General features: G+C 37.3%; 1 protein-coding gene across 1 annotated transcript in view; it reads right to left on the reverse strand.

Annotated features, from left to right (window-relative positions):
• PLEKHA7 (pleckstrin homology domain containing A7) overlaps positions 1-19,658 on the reverse strand; it is a 135,246-nt gene that overhangs the window by 31,314 nt on the left and 84,274 nt on the right. The window contains exons 4-8 of the mRNA XM_062495350.1: positions 19,280-19,363; positions 11,863-11,974; positions 6,185-6,289; positions 4,388-4,460; positions 3,087-3,187 (exon numbers count right to left, since the gene is read on the reverse strand). Coding sequence (XP_062351334.1) covers positions 3,087-3,187; positions 4,388-4,460; positions 6,185-6,289; positions 11,863-11,974; positions 19,280-19,363 — 475 coding nt within the window. The remainder of the gene's footprint in view (positions 1-3,086; positions 3,188-4,387; positions 4,461-6,184; positions 6,290-11,862; positions 11,975-19,279; positions 19,364-19,658) is intronic.

The raw sequence follows: 19,658 nt of genomic DNA on the forward strand, positions 1-19,658 counted from the left end.
ATTCCTGTCCAAAACTATTGTATTACTGCAAAGTACAGTCATTTCTCTGTTAATCACAGGAAGTGTTTCCAGCTATATATTATTGTTTTGTGAGCCTTTTCATATTAAAATCTGAACACTGAATTTGTGCTCACTCATGCCGCTGTCGGGGTGGGTGCGACATGCAAATAGACACACTACATTTCAGAAGGACAATATCCCATTGGTGACAGCAGCTAGCTGCCTTTTATACACTCTGCAGACTTTACACTTTGTTCATTGGTTACAACAGACCAACATAATGTTCGCTGGTGTAAAAACCATCACCACCTCTGTTTTCCACAAAACTTTTCTAAAAATACTTTTCTCAGCTGCAGGTTTTCTTTACCGCTTACCTTCTCCTCTTCTCGGCTCCATACCAATGGCCTTGATAGAACACCTTTCAGAAATAATCCTTATTCATTAACCCCCTCTGGCTCACATGCCAACTGTAAGCCTCTCCACAGGCTCATGTTGGCACAACAAAAATATTATAATTTTAAAATGCAGCTATTAGATTAACCAAACATCTTGAGCTGCTGAACTAAATATGCAGAAAGGAACCCAAAGTTCTATGCTCACACACAGCTTAGTGATAGTGGCTTCCAGCTAGTCACAGCACTTTGCCTAGCACAAATAAAGGAAGCAACAAAATCCCAGGTGTCAAAAATTTTAACAGAGATAGAGACCTAAAAGTACAGTTCCTAAACAAAAAAAAAAAAAAAAAAAAAAATGAATGCACATACTGTTACATTTCAAAGTAGGGGTTTGATTGCATTTCAAAAGCCTATATGCAGTTCTGCAGGCCTGTAATTGTTAAACACACAAAAAGACACAAGAACTTAAGCTGGACCTCAGGAGGTGACAAAAAGAAATGGATTTTGAGAAATCCTACAGCACCCATTTTAACACTTTGCAGAGTTTAAGAGACTCCAGTGAGCATGTACTTTACAAGCCTCTTTCTAACCAAATCATATGCAAAAAGTATCCATATATTTGCTTAGCACATTTCTTCCCTCTAGATTTGCAAACAAAAGAGTTGAATTTTTTTCCAGTTTTGCTGTTTCCCTAGTTTCCAAACTCATTGCCACTTCAAGTGGGAGCCAATCTCTCCGTTGTAACAGAAGATTTACAACAATCTCAATAAAGAACAAGCCAAATGTAAAAAGTGCCATGATGCATTCCCCCACTCGTTCAGGTCTTAAACACACACAAAAAAAGTCTTATCTTTATTTTGGGCTTAATCTGCCTGTGTGTTCTATTTCTGGCTGCGAGACAGAATGTCCATCTGCGCTCTGGGGCTCGAGGTGTTCTGAAGAGATGAGATAAAGGTAATGGCTGCTGAGTGATGGATGCCAGCACGGGCGTGCTCCTGCTGTGGGGTGCCCATGGCCAACTTTGTGACCACTGCACATCGGTGCTGGACAGAGTCTGTACCACAGGAACCATACAAAACCTTCCTGCTGCCCTTGGAGCTGGGTCTAAATAAAATCAAACCAGAGCATCCAGCCTGCAGTGAATCAAACACCTAAAACAGAGTTAAAACTGGCCTGACAAACCGATACACAAAATGTGCATTTTTTTTTTTTTTTTTTTACTGAGTTTTCTAGCATGAACTTTCTTTTGCTATCAACATCCTATTTCTATCTATATCAACCTTTTAGTAATGACCCTGTGGTGAAAGTTTCAGGTTACCGGCTCATGATATTTTCAGAAAAAGGCTCAGATTAAATACCTGACAGAGCTCATATAGGTATGATATTCTAAAAGGAACAGGAGAAGTCTGCATTTGCTTTTGGAAAGCTTTAACCATGAACAAACTATGGATTCCACTCCACTTGGTGACTTAAGAGCATGTGTAAACACCATCTGAATAAAATAATAAGCAGGGAACCTCAGAAGAATACACTGAGTTCCCCTCTTTCAGTACATGCTTCCACCTAGGAAAAGGCTCTAGAAAAGGAGGGCTTTATGAATCACACTCAGTAAATATTGGAGGTGAAGTGTTTTTCTTAAACAAAGACTTCTTTGTAGCTTTATCCTGATAACTCACGCTCAATGCATTTGAAAAAGTACAATAAACATTTCCACAAAGTGCACTGGATCTTTTTTAAACACATTTCCCAAGTTAATATTTGCTTAACAAATTTCAAACCAAACTTGAACATAGAACTGAAAGTAATAAAAGGCACCTCAAAAAAATCAAAATGCAAGAGAAAGTCAGATGTTCTTCATAATTTCAGCACAGAAAATATTTAAACAGCGAGTCCTTCTAGACTTCCTAAAGTATGCCTGATCAAAACCTGATTTGTAAATTACTTTTAAAGTATATAGCTGATTTACTTGATAGAAGAGCTTGTTTTTCTCTGAATTTAAATCTGCCACAGGCATGGTAGCTTCTGAACTTGGCCTAAGTGCTGCAGTTTTGACAATCATTTGGAGTGAGATTTTTGTGCTATCAAGCAATATATATTTTATTTCATATCTGTGGGCTTTTATAACAAAGACTAGAACTTTAAAATATACAAGTATATTTATTTTTAGAAAAAGAAAAAACACAAAACCACCCACAAACTGTATCAAACAAGAGTACTTTTTCCTTTAAAAAGCCCACAACACTTAAGACGGCTAAATGCTGTCATTTTCTAACTGTGAGATCTGAGTCGATTCTTTTCTTTTTAAAAAAAACACAACAAAACCAAAGAGACATCAATCCATTATGATATCAAGTACTCCAATACAAAGTAAATAAGACAATTTTTCTTCCAATTTGTAAACAGAACTGGAACTATTTGTCAATACTAATTTCTGATTCTAGAAACAGGCTCTTTACTCAGAAACACTTCATTAAGCTCTAAGGACACTTATGGAGTAACAGACATCAATGTCAACTCATACGCAAAAAAAAAAAAAGTGCTATGTCACATTTGAACAGGCAGTCAATAAACCTGTCTGCTTTTAAAAACTAGTAACAGGAAAAATAGGAAAACAGATGATGTTCTTGTTTACATCAGCAGCTTTGCTAATGTAAATAAACAATGATTAGCTGGTAAGCTTTGCAAATGTACCTTAAAAGAAAATTTGCGATTTATACGATCTTCAGGTCCAACTGGAGATATTACATAACTAGGCAATGGGATGCTCCCCAGAACAGACTCTTCTCTGCTGTCTGTGGAATAAAAAAAATAGAATTTAATTCCCTGCGCTGTTCAGTGGGCTAACAATATATTCTCCTTTACAGACACAGAGAAAACAAGCATTAAGTAGAAATGACAGTGGTTCAGACTGAATATAAGGAAAAGCATTTTCCCAAGGACGGAGCAGCAGGGGAACAGGCCAAGGAAGAAGTTGTGCCATCTCCATCCTTGGAGCTCTTCAGCGCCTGACTTGACTAAACCCTGAACAACCTGGGCTGACTCCTGTCCTGACCCTGCTTTCACCAGGCACTGGGATGGGACCTTTCCTGAAGTGCCTTCTGACATGACTCAACACCAATAATACATGCAGGAAAATGTTTTAGTTTTAAACAAAAAAGATTGGAGTTTGTTTTCTTAACCAGATTGGGTTTTTATTGAGGTTTTTTCTTTTTTCTGGGGGGGGGGGGGGGGGGGGGCAGGGGGTGGTGGATGTCGCTTTTTAGCATCAGCCAGAAGAATACTCTTCAAGAATAAAGCTTATTGTGCTAAATGAACAGCGACAGGCTGCAAAACATGATGGACCTTCCATTTAGCACTGTACATCTAGGCAAACTGCTAGCATTAGGAAACCTCTCTTACTGCTGGCTCCAAGTGATCAACAGCAGAGATGCAGCGTCTAGAAATATGAATTCCAAGTCTGATATTCTGTTACGCTTTCCAAAAATTGAAGCACATGAAGTATTCAAAACTTGAAAATAGACCAAACTAGGTATTGCATAAGATTAAGATCACATCTAACTTTTTTTTTGGTAGAGTTACTGGATTCAGAAGTTCTTACTCTTACTTTATCCCTTGGATTAAATTGAACCAATGCCCTGATCTGGCCATAGTGCATTCTCAAAAAACTCATATGCCCAAGTGCAAGCAAGTAGGTACCAGAACGCAGACCAGAGATGGGATAAATCTTATTTATTCCAGTCAGATGTTCGGCAATGTAAACTGTGGCATGCACCAAGAAGAAATTATGTGAAAAACTATCATACAGCATCCTTTGCTTCCCCTACTCTGGCCTATAATTTGCTGCACATTTAAGATGTCTGGCCAACCAATTGTTTCACTGTTCATCTCAGAGCAACTAACTTTATCTGAAGAGTTCAGTTGGTTCACGCATTCACCGTGATTTGTACAGGTGAACTGCTCAGACTAACTCAAAACAGCTAGTATCTACTCACCTTTGTAGTAAAACAAGCAATAATCAGCAAGCACAAACCATCGTCTCTTCCATAATCGCATTCCAGAGCTATCCTGAAACGCAAGAAATGAGGAACACTCTCCATTTAAGAAAAGTTAAACACAGTGTTGATCCAGTGAGTAGTTTACCTAAATATGACTGCTAAGTACAAAGGTTTATATCTTTGCAAAATATTGTGTGCTAAAGATAAGAGGCAAAACATCCTGCTATAAGATAATGAGGGCAGAATATTCAAACTGCTGATTTTCATTAAGTAATTAAACCCTCATCCCAAACAGCTTTCAGATTAACCTTGTACACAACCAATGCTTATTTTATCTGCTCAGATTTATCTGCATAAGGAAACAAAGTGTGTTTCTGGATGGCAGAAACTCCAACAAAGACTGCCTGCAGACCAAAATGAAAATCACTACACAACTGTGAAGTATGACCTCACATTTCAGGCAATGATATCCTATAATTCAATCACCATATGTTACCCATGCCTAAAATGTAATTTAATCAAATATTCCTTAGGAAATAAAACAGGATGCATAATGTGCAAATTTTAATGAAGTATAATATAATATGCCTGTGGAGATACATATAGATATAGATATATATAACCTTGTCAAAATGAGTAATATTTGCATTGGAATTAACTTCTGTAGCTTTTAAAATTGCCAGACTATAACCTAGGCAAGTACAACTTTTTCAGCTTGGGTAGATGAGACCAACAGCATAAAAAGCACCTTTAGGTTTTAAGGGCTCACAAGCAAAGGTTAGGGGACAGAAGCAAATAGCTGGAGCAATGTTGTATATCCTATTTGCTTCCTCCTTTCTACCATCAAATTAAGTATGGAAGGACTTTCTTCCCCTCCCATTTTTATGCTACAAGGCTGGAAACACATTCTGTGTCTGAGTTCTGATTCTCTCCTGGAAACTAATGGACTTGGGTAGTGGATGCCAACAGAGCTGAGAGCAGAACACAGCAGAATTACACCTCTCTGCTCAGGAAGAAGCAGACAGATGTTAGCTATTTTGCTTTCCTGTCCATGTAAAACCATAACTGTAAACCTCAGATTTCAGCCCTCTCCTGCCCACCCCTAAATCTACCTGCTGGATCTATGGTGATAATCTGGCAAAACACAGGCTGCCAAATGAGCAGAAGGGGAATTATTCTCATATAACAAACAGCTTTATTTACTTATTACACTCAAAGATGTGTTTCTGTCAGCTTAAGACTTCAAGACATAGCAGCTGTAGAATTCTGTTCACTGGATGAAATTGTATAATCCAGTCTTTATTGGTCTTTGTGACAGCCATGTGTGGTGAGTAGGTCCTCATTTCCCATAATTTTCTCCCTCCTGCTTCTGGAGAACAAAAAGGCATAGGGAACTGGAATTAAGCCTTTGATCAGGGTAGAAGGGCACAATCAAATGGATAGAATAAGGTCTTTACAGTCAGCCTCAGATTGACTGTGTTCTGAGGGAGTCAAAGACCAGCCTGACAACAAGCCAGCAGGACAAACCAGGGAAAATAATCAGGTTTAGATAACCAAGTTACAGCCTCAACATTGAGCTGTGATGGTGACGTCCATTTGTCACTTTCCTCTTTTGAATCAAACCCATTTGCAAACCTTGGTTTGCACACTTGCTGAGCATGAATTCCTCATTATGGAAGTCTGTGGAAGTCCCCAACACTGCCCTGTGTCACCAACACTTGAGCTTCTGGCACTGGCCCTTCCTTGATGATTGCTCTGAAGTATATGAGCAGAAACAGGTGACCACATGCATACCTGTTTGTGCAGCCAGCCTCTTACTATCACAGGAACATTGGGATTCCTCCTGATGGCTTGATCCCTCTTCCCAAAGCTGTGAACTTTGTTTCCAGTCTTCACAACCTGTAAAGAAGTATCATGTAGCAGTGGTTTCTAAACTGTACTGAGATTCATTTCATACTACAAATACTCTCACTGCAATAATTTATACTTCATTACACACCAACAAAGTATCCATGGCATTTTCAAGGGCAAGTAAACAGGCAATGATATTTACAACAAAGTCAAACTTCCACTTTCATCAGGATGGTGTGCCAGCTCCCGCTGAAGAGCAGCAGCACTGGTGTGTCAAGGCACAGAGGCAGAACTGTGGAAATTTTCATGTGCCTGGGAATTATTTTGGAGAGCTGCATGTAAGTCTCTCTGGACAATATTGCACAAATGTCTTACAAGCACAGGATTTTGAGCAGATGAATCCTACTTTTGCTGTTCTTTGTTTGGAATTTTGGGGTTATTTTCTGTTTGGTTTTTTTTGTTTTGTTTTGTGGTTTTGTTTTTTTCTTGGTGGATTTTAATTTTTCTTTCCTGTTTAAATGCAAACATTTCAAACATTGAAAACACAATAAAATGCTTGGACTCTGGCCCTGCAAACAAAAGGAAAATACAGTGACACTACCAGGGAAGAAACCTACAGAGCCATCAGTGTAAACCACAAGGACCAGGTAATGATTTGTGTCTTAATGAAACCTCAGTTTTGACTCACATGGACAAAACTATTTCTAAAACAAACAAGCAAGGCCCATCCACCCGTGAAAAAGCAAGAATCACTCAATGAGTAATTTGCCTGATCTTTTCCAGTTTGCTCCTCCAATTGCTTCAAGACAGACTACTCTTAGAGTTGCTGCCAACTTCTCCAAGAAAAGAGCTGTCCAGAGTCTTTCTTTTTAATCTCTGAGCTTGTAAGGGTGCAGATGCTCTGTGGGCTGCAATCAAACAAGCAGCTCTAGAAACAATTCTATTCATCACACACAAGGGAATAATATCAGGAAAGTATCTCGGTGTACTGCTCCTGCCAGTCAAGCAACACCTGGACTAGAAGACAGCATAGAATGTAATAACTCTAACAAAATATCATAACTTAAAATGGATTCTGTTCATTTGATTGATGAAGGCCAGACTTCACCGATCTGCACTAAATTTCCTGTCCTAATGAAGGGTTAAAATAGTAGCTACAATCAGTATGAAGAAAATGCACTTCTTTTTTGTTGTTATAGCATATGAAACAGTGAGGTAGATTGAGCAGTTGTGAGGAGCTGTCAAAGGACAGGATTTCCCCAGCAGTGCCACCTCCCCAGACAGCTCAGAGAGAGCCTGCACAAGACCCACCAGCACCCCAGGGCACCACAGGTGGTCACCTGAGGAAAAAGCCCACACTTGTCCACCTGTCCAGGGCTGTTGGCACAAACCAAGCAGAGCAGGTTGTAAAACAGCTTTCTGAGGAGGTGCCCCTGCCATCCAGCTGGCAAAAACCAGCTCACAGCACAAGTCAGGTGAGGATGGTATTGCTGAAATCTCCCAGGCTGTGTCTCTGTGCTAAGGCACTCAGCTAACAGGCTGCAGAGCACTGGTTTTGGGCAAACACAGCCATAGATGGGCTTTTCAGAAAGAAAATGAGAAGCAAACCATACAGTTGAGTTTTTAAGATTGTTGCCGAATGTTAAGATGCAACAGCTACCAAGAAATGGTGACGAAAAATAACGAGGCCTAAATTTGTTAAAGCCCTGAAAGTCAAACATCTATTTTTATTTCGTTTCTATTTTATTTATGCTTTGGGGCAGAAATCAATTTACAAAATGTATAGAATTTAGTTTCCTAAAGCTTCTCTCACACAGATCTTTGGAAGAGTGGAGGAACTGAGGAGCAGTTGAAGCATAGCAGATCTAGCCTTATAGCAGCATTTAAATTTGGTGGTTTTTTTAAATCAGATCTTTTAATCAAGCACATTCTCTAACCTTATTTTTTAAAAAATGCAGACGACAATGTAGAAAAATCATCTTTGTACTTGGTCAAAACACCAAACAATTTCTATGGTATAGAAGCAGAAAAATTTTTCCAAAGGCTGTGTATTATATGTCAATCCAATACCCATAATGGAAAAGAAAATTATCATTTTATGATAATTTATGTAATTCAGATTCTCATAATCTTCAGTACTGATCATCTCACTCTCCTCTGGAATAAAATAAAGCATAGCAGATACTGCATGTCATGCCTTGCTTCCACTGGCTAGACTAAGAAATTGGTTTAAAATAAAAGGTATATTTTAAAACTAATTCTCTGCACTCCAGTTGTCTTTTCCTAACTTAAACTATTCTGATATCATTGTCGTGAGTTTAAAAATGCAGTTCAGCACAGCTATCTGTATGACTGAAGACACAAAAGTCACTTTTGACTTCAGCACATTTGTTATTCTGACTTGATTGTGAATGACTGCTAAGTTTTTGCAACAAAACTCAAAAATGTCAAGAGCCAAAATTTTCAAATCCTTTTTCATCACTGCCTCATTTTCTTTCTTACAGTAGCTTGTAGCTGAGGAGGAAAGTTGCTAATTCAATGATGTATTTTTTTTCTTTCTTTTAAACTGGACTGATAAGAAAAGTATAGACAGACTTTTATTTGGAACAGATTTTTTTAAATAGTAAACAGGAAGACTGTGTTTTGGTCAAAATTTGCAAATACATATGCAAAATAAAATATGGAACTTTCAACCTAGAAGGAATTCTTAAAAAAATCAGCCCATAAGAAGCCACTTAAGTAAAAAACATTGAACTCAAAAAATCTGTTTCAGTTAGAAATGAACTTATGAATCCTTTCAATATCTCTAAGAAAAGGATAAAATCCTTCTTTTTTTACTTGCATTCCTCACCAGCTTATCTCAGAGAAATACCAACAACTACCAGCATCATCAACAATTCAATGACTTCTGTTATGTGGAATCCATCCAAAACATGCTCTCAAAATGTAGACAGTAAATACATTCCCTACTATCCTTTCATTTTTGACTTGGCCCAAGTCCTGTGTGGCACAGTAACATTTACAAACTTTCATTCACACCACCAGATGTTTTAACAGACTAAATTCCAAATATACCTTACTGTCAAACTGATACAGACCCTTATTCCTCCATAACCTTAATTATTAATCAATATAAATCCATAACCTTAATTATTAATCAATATAAATGGCTTTTAATATGGTGAATCATGCAATTGAATGGGCTATGAACAAGCAGAACTTTGGGACAGAGAACGATTGCAGTTTATCAAAATGCCCTTTTCTTTTTTGTTCCCTCAGCCCACACCTCTCAAATGTTAAAGAGTAGGATAAGACTGAACTGATCCAAAGTCTTCAGATGACTTAGCACCTGCATCAAAATACTGGCCCCCAGATGTGCACAGCTCTATAGGAAAAAATAGTTTTAATTTGGGCAAGATTCCAACACTATGCATACACCATTCCGTGATGGCATTTGCAAGATTAAATTATAGAAGCATTTGACAAAAAAAAAAAAAAAAAAATTAAAAAAAAATTTAGCCATGGCAAAGTAGAGAACATGAACAAGTCTCTGTCTTCGTGACTGTGCTTCATGTCTGCATCTTGCTCTTTGAAAGAATGATTATGGAATTCGTGGAAGAAAACGTTTAGAAATAGATGCAGGGACCTTAAAATCTACTCCAAACCTGCCAAAAGTCAACCTCCAAGCGAAGGACATAGGTTATTTATTTTATAGCCTTTTTTCTCATTGCTAGTTCACTTGAAATAATTTTTGTGTTGGACTGTGAAGGAATTCAACAGATCTTCTGACTCTACAAAACAAGAGAAGTGATTTCAAGCCTGTTAACACATCCAGTGATGAAACAAAGGATATGTAAGAAAGATGTTGGGTCATCTTAATTAAAACTCCAGTATTTATTAAGATGACCCCAAGTAGAATAGACTTTATAAAAACAAACTTGATGGAGAGGCAAAGAACTGGCAAAGCCTCTGTCAGAGCTTTATTCTAAGTCTAAAGCTGTCATGTGCTCTAAAAATCCACACCTGGGAGCCTGCCAGAAGCATTCATAGCCACCCTTACACAGTACTGCAAATAGAATAGAAAGAAAGACCGAAACCAAACCAACCAAAGTCTTGGGAGGTGATTCTGGATATTCTCAAAGTTGTGAAGAAAAAAGCATTACCCTCCCATTCAGCAGTGTGGTTCTGACATGCCCAGTGAATTAGCCTCCAGCATGTGGGTGGCCTGGGAGTGGAATCCAGTCCCTATTTTTGATCTCTGACTAGATCAGTGCAAGCACATGACAAAGGGAAGCAGCAGGAGCAGGGGTCAGAGGACACACACTTTTTGGCAAAGTGTGATGCTGCCTAAGTGAAAGTTAACTGTGTCACTGGGAGAATTCCCCAGCTCAAAGCACCGTATCAGGTCCCCAGTAAATTTGCTGGTTTAAAGCGGGGGGAAATGAGCTTTCTGCCTCTGACGCAGGCTTAAAAAAAAAAATCAGAGTAAGGAGGATAAACATGGTAAAAACAAATGAACTTAGCAAATACTTTGGTAAGCTCAACTGTTCAAATATGAAAAAGAAGTGTTTCAACTAATTCAACTAACCTACTAAGCATACTGTTTGCAGTGGTAATTTCATCTAGCACTTTAAAGATTAATGTATTCCTGAGATTTGATACACTACCATCTGTGTGTTGGTCCAATAACTTATGCACTTAGGGTTTTAAAAAATAATTTTTAAAATAATATTTTTTAGCTTCTCATGGAATTGCATCATCTCCTATACCCAAGCACTTCAAAGCATTATTAAAACATTTTAAATACTCAACTGAAAAAAATATCTTTGCAATCAATTCAGTGAACTAATTTCTTAAACTCGGTTACATAAGAGACTGCCAACTTTTGCATTTAAATAAAAAGCAACTGAGAAGTTTAAGAACTGCAGAGAAAGTTTAGAAAATTATCCGTGCTAATTCTTTCAATATTGCTTTATCCCTTTTTATCCACCCACTACCATTCTCACTGTTCTGTAATTTATTGTAAGGTCAAAGAAGTACTAAAAGACATGGTGACACTTCAAGTACAGCACTTTATTATATTTTGTTCAATAACAGACACAGGTCCTTTATCAATGACAAGGAATGGACTTTTCTATTATTAAACATTATGTGCGTGAACTTGGTGTCTGCACTGCTGTGCACTGCAGCAATGGCAGAAATGGATTTAATTCTTACTAAGAGGAAGAAAGGCAGTAAGATTTCATGAAAAATAAGAACTGCAAATTCCTGGTATCATGCATTACTTCTTTCCATATATAGTGAACCACCAAAACACTTGCTAAAATATTAATATTACATATATTTACTTCCATTTGGAAGAATCTCAATCCTATGCCATAATAATCATTGTGTTAGAAGTTACCATTCAATGCTATAATGTGGATATACAGCGTTTCTTAAAGAGCTGTGAGAGTGCTTTTAAAAGATTTGTGTCTGGGTAGAAGACACTGCTTCTTCTCTCAGATCTTACCAGACCTCTAGGCTAAATCCACAGCCCTATTGAAATCAGTGTAAGAATACTGCATTTTAAATTAGTGAAGTTATGATCAACAAACTGAAAAAATAGCTTTTTCCTTTACCTTAGAGCCAGGTTTTGTATCAACAGCAGACGTAGTTGCCGCAGTGGACGTTTCACTGACCATGCTTGAAGGCCTTTGGTTTATTTGTTGGTTGGACATAGATGAATTTTGCCTAGAAAGCAAACAAAACCAGACAGTCTAAAGCTCATTGTTTCAAACATTCCGTTTGGCCTTTTTATATTGAAAATTCACAGCTTGCAAATGAACGACAAGTTAGTCAAATGTTTCCCATGTGTCTGCAAGTTCCTTCGCACCACTCCTGTTATTTTGATTTCAGGTCTTTCTCAAGCAGTGACATCTGATGATTGGTATTTGTCTATGCATCAGGAAGGAGAAACCTGCCAAATTGTCTGCAAACCTAAGAGAGACCCAAGATAGAACAAGGAGTGCGGTAAGAGAGAAGACAAGGCCTATGCAGTGAAACTAAACTGTGCCAAATTTAGAGACTTGGCCACAAATCTGTGAAAGAGTCAGTACTGGGGAGAAAAGGACGGGAATCAGCACTTGGCAATAACAGGCTTTTTATTTAAAATCAAACTGAGTCTAGACTGCTGTTAGATCTTTCACTAACTTAATGCTGTATCTTTGAATCTGCCCAAAATATGATTCATAGCACACTCTGAATTATTAAAATACCTTTTAAGTAAAATGGTGCAATTCATGGCAGATAGTTGGTAGAAATGTGTAATTTCTGAGTCATCCTAAGATTCCAGAAATCCTGATAACTAGCTCAGATATCCATTTAAAGCATAAGTGAGGCCAATCCTACCAGAAGAACCTGTTCAACAAGTAAGAACTCAGTACAGCCAGTACTCAGTACAGATGAGGAATTGAAAGGATAAATGGATGGGCAAAATAAAATCTGTGTGAAGAGAAGCTTCAGCAGCCGAGCTTGACACGAGCACCAAATGAAATTAAAACCACAGGTGGCATTTTCAAAAATCACTAACAACGCAATTTAGCAAATAACAAGTAGCAATACAGTCACATCAGAAAAGAAAACACAACAAAACAAACAATTAACAATGCATGATTTTCCTTTTCCCAGTCACCAAAGCCATATATCAGAAATACCAAAAATGGTATACAAGCCACACCAAACATGGTTGCTGCTACCACTGTAATCCACATCTGAAACCAAGAGAGAACAGAATAATTCTGAGGAGTTATCATGAGAACAGAGTCTGTGATTTTAGCAGCTCAACAGAGGACAAAGTATTTGTCACCACGGCTCTTCCTCAGTTATAACCTGAACAATTACCTGTCCAATAGCTTGTATAGGTGGTTTGGTGTTGGGGAAAGCATATTTTTCCATCTGGGACCAGGGCTTAAACGCAGCTTGCAAGCAAGTAATACAAATAACTTGGAGGGCCCATTGCATTTATATCTTGCATATCTGGCATAAACTCCACCTTTCTAGATTTTATATGTAACCTCAGGTCCAAGATACAATAACAACATACAGCAAGCCCCTTAAATTCCTGGCCATCCTTTAGCAAGAAAACTTAATCATCTCAGTTTGAGTCAATTTGCCTCGCCTCTTATAGACCAGGTCCCCTACTTCAGCATTTAATCATCTTTTAATCCAGTCTCTGCAAAATATATGACACTTCCCATATATGACACTGCCTCACTAATCCATTTATGTTGATGAAAATTAAAAATACAATTTAAGTCTTGACAAATTAGAATTCATTTTTCCAATTAAAATTAATGAAGAAGAAGGAATAACCCCAGAGGAATGGTTTTAATTTAAAAATTCTACTCTGATTTAACAGTTTTTCACTGTCCCCAAAATGCAGTTGCACAGCAGCTTAAACATAATGCACTTTCAAAAAACAACAGAAGAATTACAGGGGAAAATAAGGTATATGTTTAACAAGACCATCATGAAAAAATAATAATACAATACAGAATGATAAAAATGTCATTTCTAAGCATTTATTATTATGTGATCATACAATGATTTCTCTTCCACTTGCTACTAAAAGTAATCACTGCTAAGAAACCAAGCTTTCCCTTTCTTGTAGTACTAAATTAATGACAAATTTCAAATTCACAAGCAGAAAAATGCTTTTTAAAAAATGCGAGGTTGTTGCCATGGAAGAATTGAAATAGCAAGCAAAAGAGACATTAACTCCATTGAAAGAGAAAATACATTATTATTCTCCTATAAAATGCCTTCAGCAGCAAACACTGGTGATGCAAACTTGCTGTACCCACATTTAGCAAAAAACACAAAACGATACTGCAAATTTATTTCAGTATCTGTATATAGTATTAGCAGGATACAATAGATTTTTTGCATTAAATCAGAACACAAAACTCAGGTATTCAAGTCTCTTAAGAGCTAATCAATATTCTCAGTGTTTTTAAAAGCAAATAGACAGAATATGAAGAATTACCTGAAACATCCTGGCATGCTGAGGAAATTAACATTGTCCTAATAGTATTTACAGATTCAACTTTCAAATAGAATGACTAAAGCACTGACTGTGCATTCACAAACATTAGCTCAAAGTTACTATTACCAAAGATGTTTGATAATATCTGTTATCCAAGATACCCCGTTCTGTCTTTGTAGTGATGGTGTTTTACTATTTCAGGCTAGTTTTCTTACTGCCTCCCACAAGTGTGTGAATACACACGCAGAATTGCAGTGTGTCCATTTGGAGTTCCAGTACTGTGTAAATTTTTTTAAGCACTTGAAAATAACACTCTATATAATATCTCCTGTCAAGCAACTCCCTGCTCTACTTAAACATTGCTAGTATGTCTCCAGAAACCACATTTACCAGCTGAAAAAGCTACATAGCCAACATTTGGGTTATTAAAAAACCCTGACACTGAACAAGAACAATAAAAAAAGATTACTACACCAGCAGACCATACTGAAGATGCAATACTCACGAGAGATCATAAAGATCAGTCGACTTGGAAGATCCACATCCATACCAGCAACTTAAAAAATTTATTTGTTGGAATCAGACATGATGCAATAACACTGGCACAATGTAGTTTTATTACTAATGGATTTCCTAATCAGCTAGGGGGAAAAAAAAAAAAAAAAAAAACCAACACCAAAAAAACCCCCACAACCTTTCCTAGTCTTTCTATACATGTAAACAAGGTAGATATTTATTTTGGGGTTGTTTGGGTCTACTCTTTCCTCTCCACCTGATATTTTTGCTGCTATAGTAACCAAATGCAATAGATAAAATAAGATGGCTCTCTCCCCAGAGGTGATACACAGGTTTTATCAGGCACACAAAAACAAGCAAGAAAGTGGACAGCACTCGCTGGATTAAGCACACTATATTTTTCCTCCATATGTATACATTTATGTTCAAGTCTTATTTTTTTAAGGTACTATCTTCTCATTTGCAAACATACTGCTAAGATAAATATCATACAGCTCCTAATACACAACTAGTAGTGTTTAACATTAGTTACATGGCTGCATGTGCCTGATTCTTCCTTTCTGTCCACAATTCCTTAAAGAACTGTTATTTAAACCAAGATAGCAGCAGAGAAATCTAGACATGGCATACAGTTATCCTAAGTAATTCTATCATAGAATCTTTTCAGAGAAATGCACGTGTCACAATGTACTTAACTAAAAACCTAACATCTGTCTGGCAGACTTAAAATTAATTCTCACTTTTCCATTGGTTAAGAAAAGTCTCTTCATGGATTAAGGGTTCACTGTAAACATGAAACCAAAGCACAGAAATCAAGGGGCAGTTGTGAAATGGAAGAGCTTCCCATGCAAGAAGATACTCGGATTATTTCAATGTGATCCTAAGAACTATGAGATGAACAAGTCAAAAGAAAATGAAAATTATTCTAGACAAAAACTGAAATGCTGGCAGAAACAGATAGAAAAATAATCTTCAGCTACAAGCATCCACAATGCCAAAGTGAATCCCATGCCAGCAACAGAAAAGTAATTCAAATGAGGAAGAAATAAAAAACACCTCTGCAGCTTTTATCACTCAAAACAACATTGCCAAGGAAAGGTTATTTTTAAATATCAGCACAATGAGTAACAGCAGGCAAAGTACATTAATAATTATTAGTAGAGGAATAGAGAAAGAAAAGTACAATTAAATTATTTTAACAAAAAATGAGCTCATAGGCTGAATCTTGCAGTCACCTATGATCAATCATTCCATCTGAAAAACAGAAACCTAAAAGTGACATGCAGAAAAGCTGGCTCTCAAGCAGAGCTAGTGAAAGGTACAGAACACACATCCCACATACCAAGTGAACAAAGCTCCTAAGCTTGGAAAAAGAGAACGAAGTAGGGATTTTCTAGTGGTCCCAGCTAAGAATGTTTTAGGAAACAAGGAATTACCATTCACTATTTAGAAGAAAAAGGAAATCTAAATTAGAACACCTTTAGGAAGAAGGAATAGTGTTAGGATCAAAAGATAATGTAATTCAAAAGTCACAGGTTCAAAAGTCACAGGTTCCAGTTACAACGGAGCTGAGAAAACCAGAGGTCAGCTTGAAAAGCAAAATTGATGTGATATTGTTTAAACACCTTGGGAAAAAAGTAGTGAAATACTGCCTCATCCTTCTAGCAAAAGTGTCCAGTTCTCATTTGATCAAGTGAGTCAAGGGCATTTGGTTCACAACTGAGTCATAATTGAGCTAAGATTACATCACCCATTGGTGGAATTTTCCAAAACTTGTTTCCAAATCTTCCTGTCCAAACAGTGCTTCCAGAATGAGGAATGGCCAGAGCAGACCCCACATTCATCATTTCTACATGACTGTAAATTACTTTTCTGATGTAAAATGTATCCTTTTAAATAGAAATATGTGTTGCAGCCTGAACAAGTTTGTGCTCACTTCTCCCCACTAGCTCCCAGTCAACATTTGGTGACAACTTCCTGGCCCTAGTCTTAAATTAAGATCAACCAGTCAGTAATAAATCATGTTGCATCAGAACTGAAGAACAAATCACCTTTTATGAAACCCTTCAGAGTACTACTGCTGCAGATAGGGCTCTTCAGCTACAGGAAAAAGTAGTCTTGGTCAAAGGATCCCATGATGGAAATTTTCCACACTCATCCAGAGACTGCCCCTCTGACCTGAGGAAATAATTTCATCACATGATGGGGATCTACAGCACTGATTCCAACCTGATACACAATCAACACCACTGATCTAAGAGATCCCTGATGCCTGAGGGAAAAGGACTGAACAGGGCACAGCTCCATCACAGTTCCTAGGCCTTAGGACAGGGAGGTGCCAACAGCTCTTCTGATTTCACCAGACACATCCACGTATGTCAACATCATCACCTGATACACAAGTCCATGGCGAAGAGCGTCTGTGTGAACCCCACTGATGCAGAGAAGTGGTACAAAACCAAGGAAACCACAGCATCCCACACATTTGAAAAAGACATTTTTAAAGCAATTTTAACTGACAAGTTTAAAACATCTGATTTTAAAAACAACGTATGTTCTTCAGGCCAATAATAAAGCTTAGAGAAATATTCTTGCAAAGACTGCTATCTGAGCAGTGACTAGAAATATTTACTCTTCTATCACTCCAGCCATTCCTTCTTCTTTCAGAATTAAAACTACCTTTCTCTACTAATTCTACTACAGTGTAAGATTTTTCCTGATTTTGATACCATCTCTTTTGATACCAATGCAAATAACTAAAGTCTACCTGTTTATCACATAGGATTAGGAGACTCCAAATAAGCACTTCCATTTCTCTTCCAAAGAAGTTTCTAACATAGATTAAAGAACACTAAATCCATGTGCCACTAACAAGTACTTCTTGAAATGTTTCTAATATTTTATCAGCTACCATGACTACAAAATGAACAAAAGCCCAGGCAAGTGTGAATAATCCAGACAGGCACTCCAAGAGGTTAGCCAAGCACCTATTTTCCAGTTTAAATATGTTTAAATTCACATTAAATTTGACTGAACCTTGACAACAGATAAATTAAAAATCAATTAACAGATGGAAGTTGGAACACATGCTCAGTGGCTGCTGTCCATACTTTCTGATTTGCAACACACCTGTTTCTCCCCACAAGGAGAGCAAGGTGGAGCAGCTTTTTCATAGCTGTAAATGAGCTAAACCCAGCTGAGCAGCAAAGCACCTGCTTGCCATGGGACATCTGGGGTGACCTACAGCTCAACAGCCATCCCACAGCCTTCATGCCTAATCACAGTCCTCTCCTAAATTGCTGTATTTCATGCTAGTTCTCATCAGGCATCTGAACATAGGATTGGCCTTGGATTTGGGGAAGAGCTGTTGTTTATTAGCTGGTGGTTTGTTAGGGGTTTTACTGTTATTGTTGGTTTTCATTGGTTGGTTTGGCTTTTAAACTGTTTGAGAAATTCTTCTCAGGGCTGTATTAGAACCTCTAAGTCACAGGAGAAGACATTGCTGGAAAAGGCTCCATCTCCTGGGAGTGTTGAATGGCACTTCTCTAGGCCTCATTTTTCTTAATGCTGTAATTGCTTTTGATAGCAGTCCTACCAAAAATTAAATGTCATGGAATTTGAAATGCAAAGAGCTCAGAATTGTGCAGGCAGCCACACAAACCCCACATCCAGGCCATTACAGCAGGACGACACACAGGGGGATGGAGACTGCTTGAACAGTGCAGGAAAAGTGGCCCAGAAAGGAAAAACCTATCAGGTGTTGTCCCGTTCTTCTTGCCCTTGGGTTTTAGAAGCAATGTAGAATTTTGTCCAAGACTCTGTTTTCTGTCTAGGGAAGATACCCAGTCATTCCATTAGAGAATCTAGCATGCAGCCAGGGTAACAAGGAGAAGTTGAAGCCCACAGAGAAATGGTGCATGATCCAAACCAACATCAGCTCAAGGGTGACCAAATTCACCTGACCAAACACATGCATCTTTTACTTTTGTTTGGTATTTCTGGCTAATTTTTAAATCAGACCATCAAGAGAAAATATTCTGGAAACAAATATATTCAACACCATTTCTCTAGAACAAATAAAACAGCTGATCAATGTAGAACATCTTGAATGTAAGAACACCAAGGAAATACAATGGAAACTAGTAGTATTTTGTGTAATTCAATTTCAGTACAAACCTTCCCATATGCTCCAAAAGCACTTTACTATTTATGTTCTGTTTATCTGATATTTATATAAGATAAAGAATTAATTTTTTTATCTATATTTTTGTTTGTTAATTTTTTGGGGGTTTTTTAAGAGTCGATAAGATTTTCCCTCAAGTCCTAACACAGAATCAAAAACATACTATCACAATAAGAAGCAAAAATTTAAGCACAAACCTCAATTAAATTTTTCTACAATATTGGAAGAACTGTCAATAAATCAAGCTACTAATCTACTGTACACAAATCTGTTACTGTTTTAGATCTCTTGACATGAGTATAAAACTACTTACTCTTCTTGTAAAATAAATTCAATATTTTCTGGAGAAACCTGTCCTGTCACAGGATGTCTAAATGACGTGGTCTGCTGATTATGGCTGAAAGGGAAAAAAAAAAGAAAAAAAGGGAAAAGAAAATTAATATTGCTATAATCAGTAAAATATTATCTCTAAACGGCAGAACTTTTTATATTGATGTTTTCCTGCTCTATTCCAGAAATTAAACATATTTCTGAGGTACTTTCCTGAAGTGTTTTCATCTCCTTCCTATGTTCTTGTTGACGTTGTCAATGGCACACTGTACCATTTAATTATTAAGTAGGTTAATGTTTTAAAAGTAAACTAGTTGCAATCTTTAGTTAGTGAGACACACTTGAATTTATGATTATTAACA

This window comes from Cinclus cinclus, chromosome 6, assembly GCF_963662255.1.
Source record: "Cinclus cinclus chromosome 6, bCinCin1.1, whole genome shotgun sequence".
In the NCBI taxonomy this organism is placed as follows: Eukaryota; Metazoa; Chordata; class Aves; order Passeriformes; family Cinclidae; genus Cinclus; species Cinclus cinclus.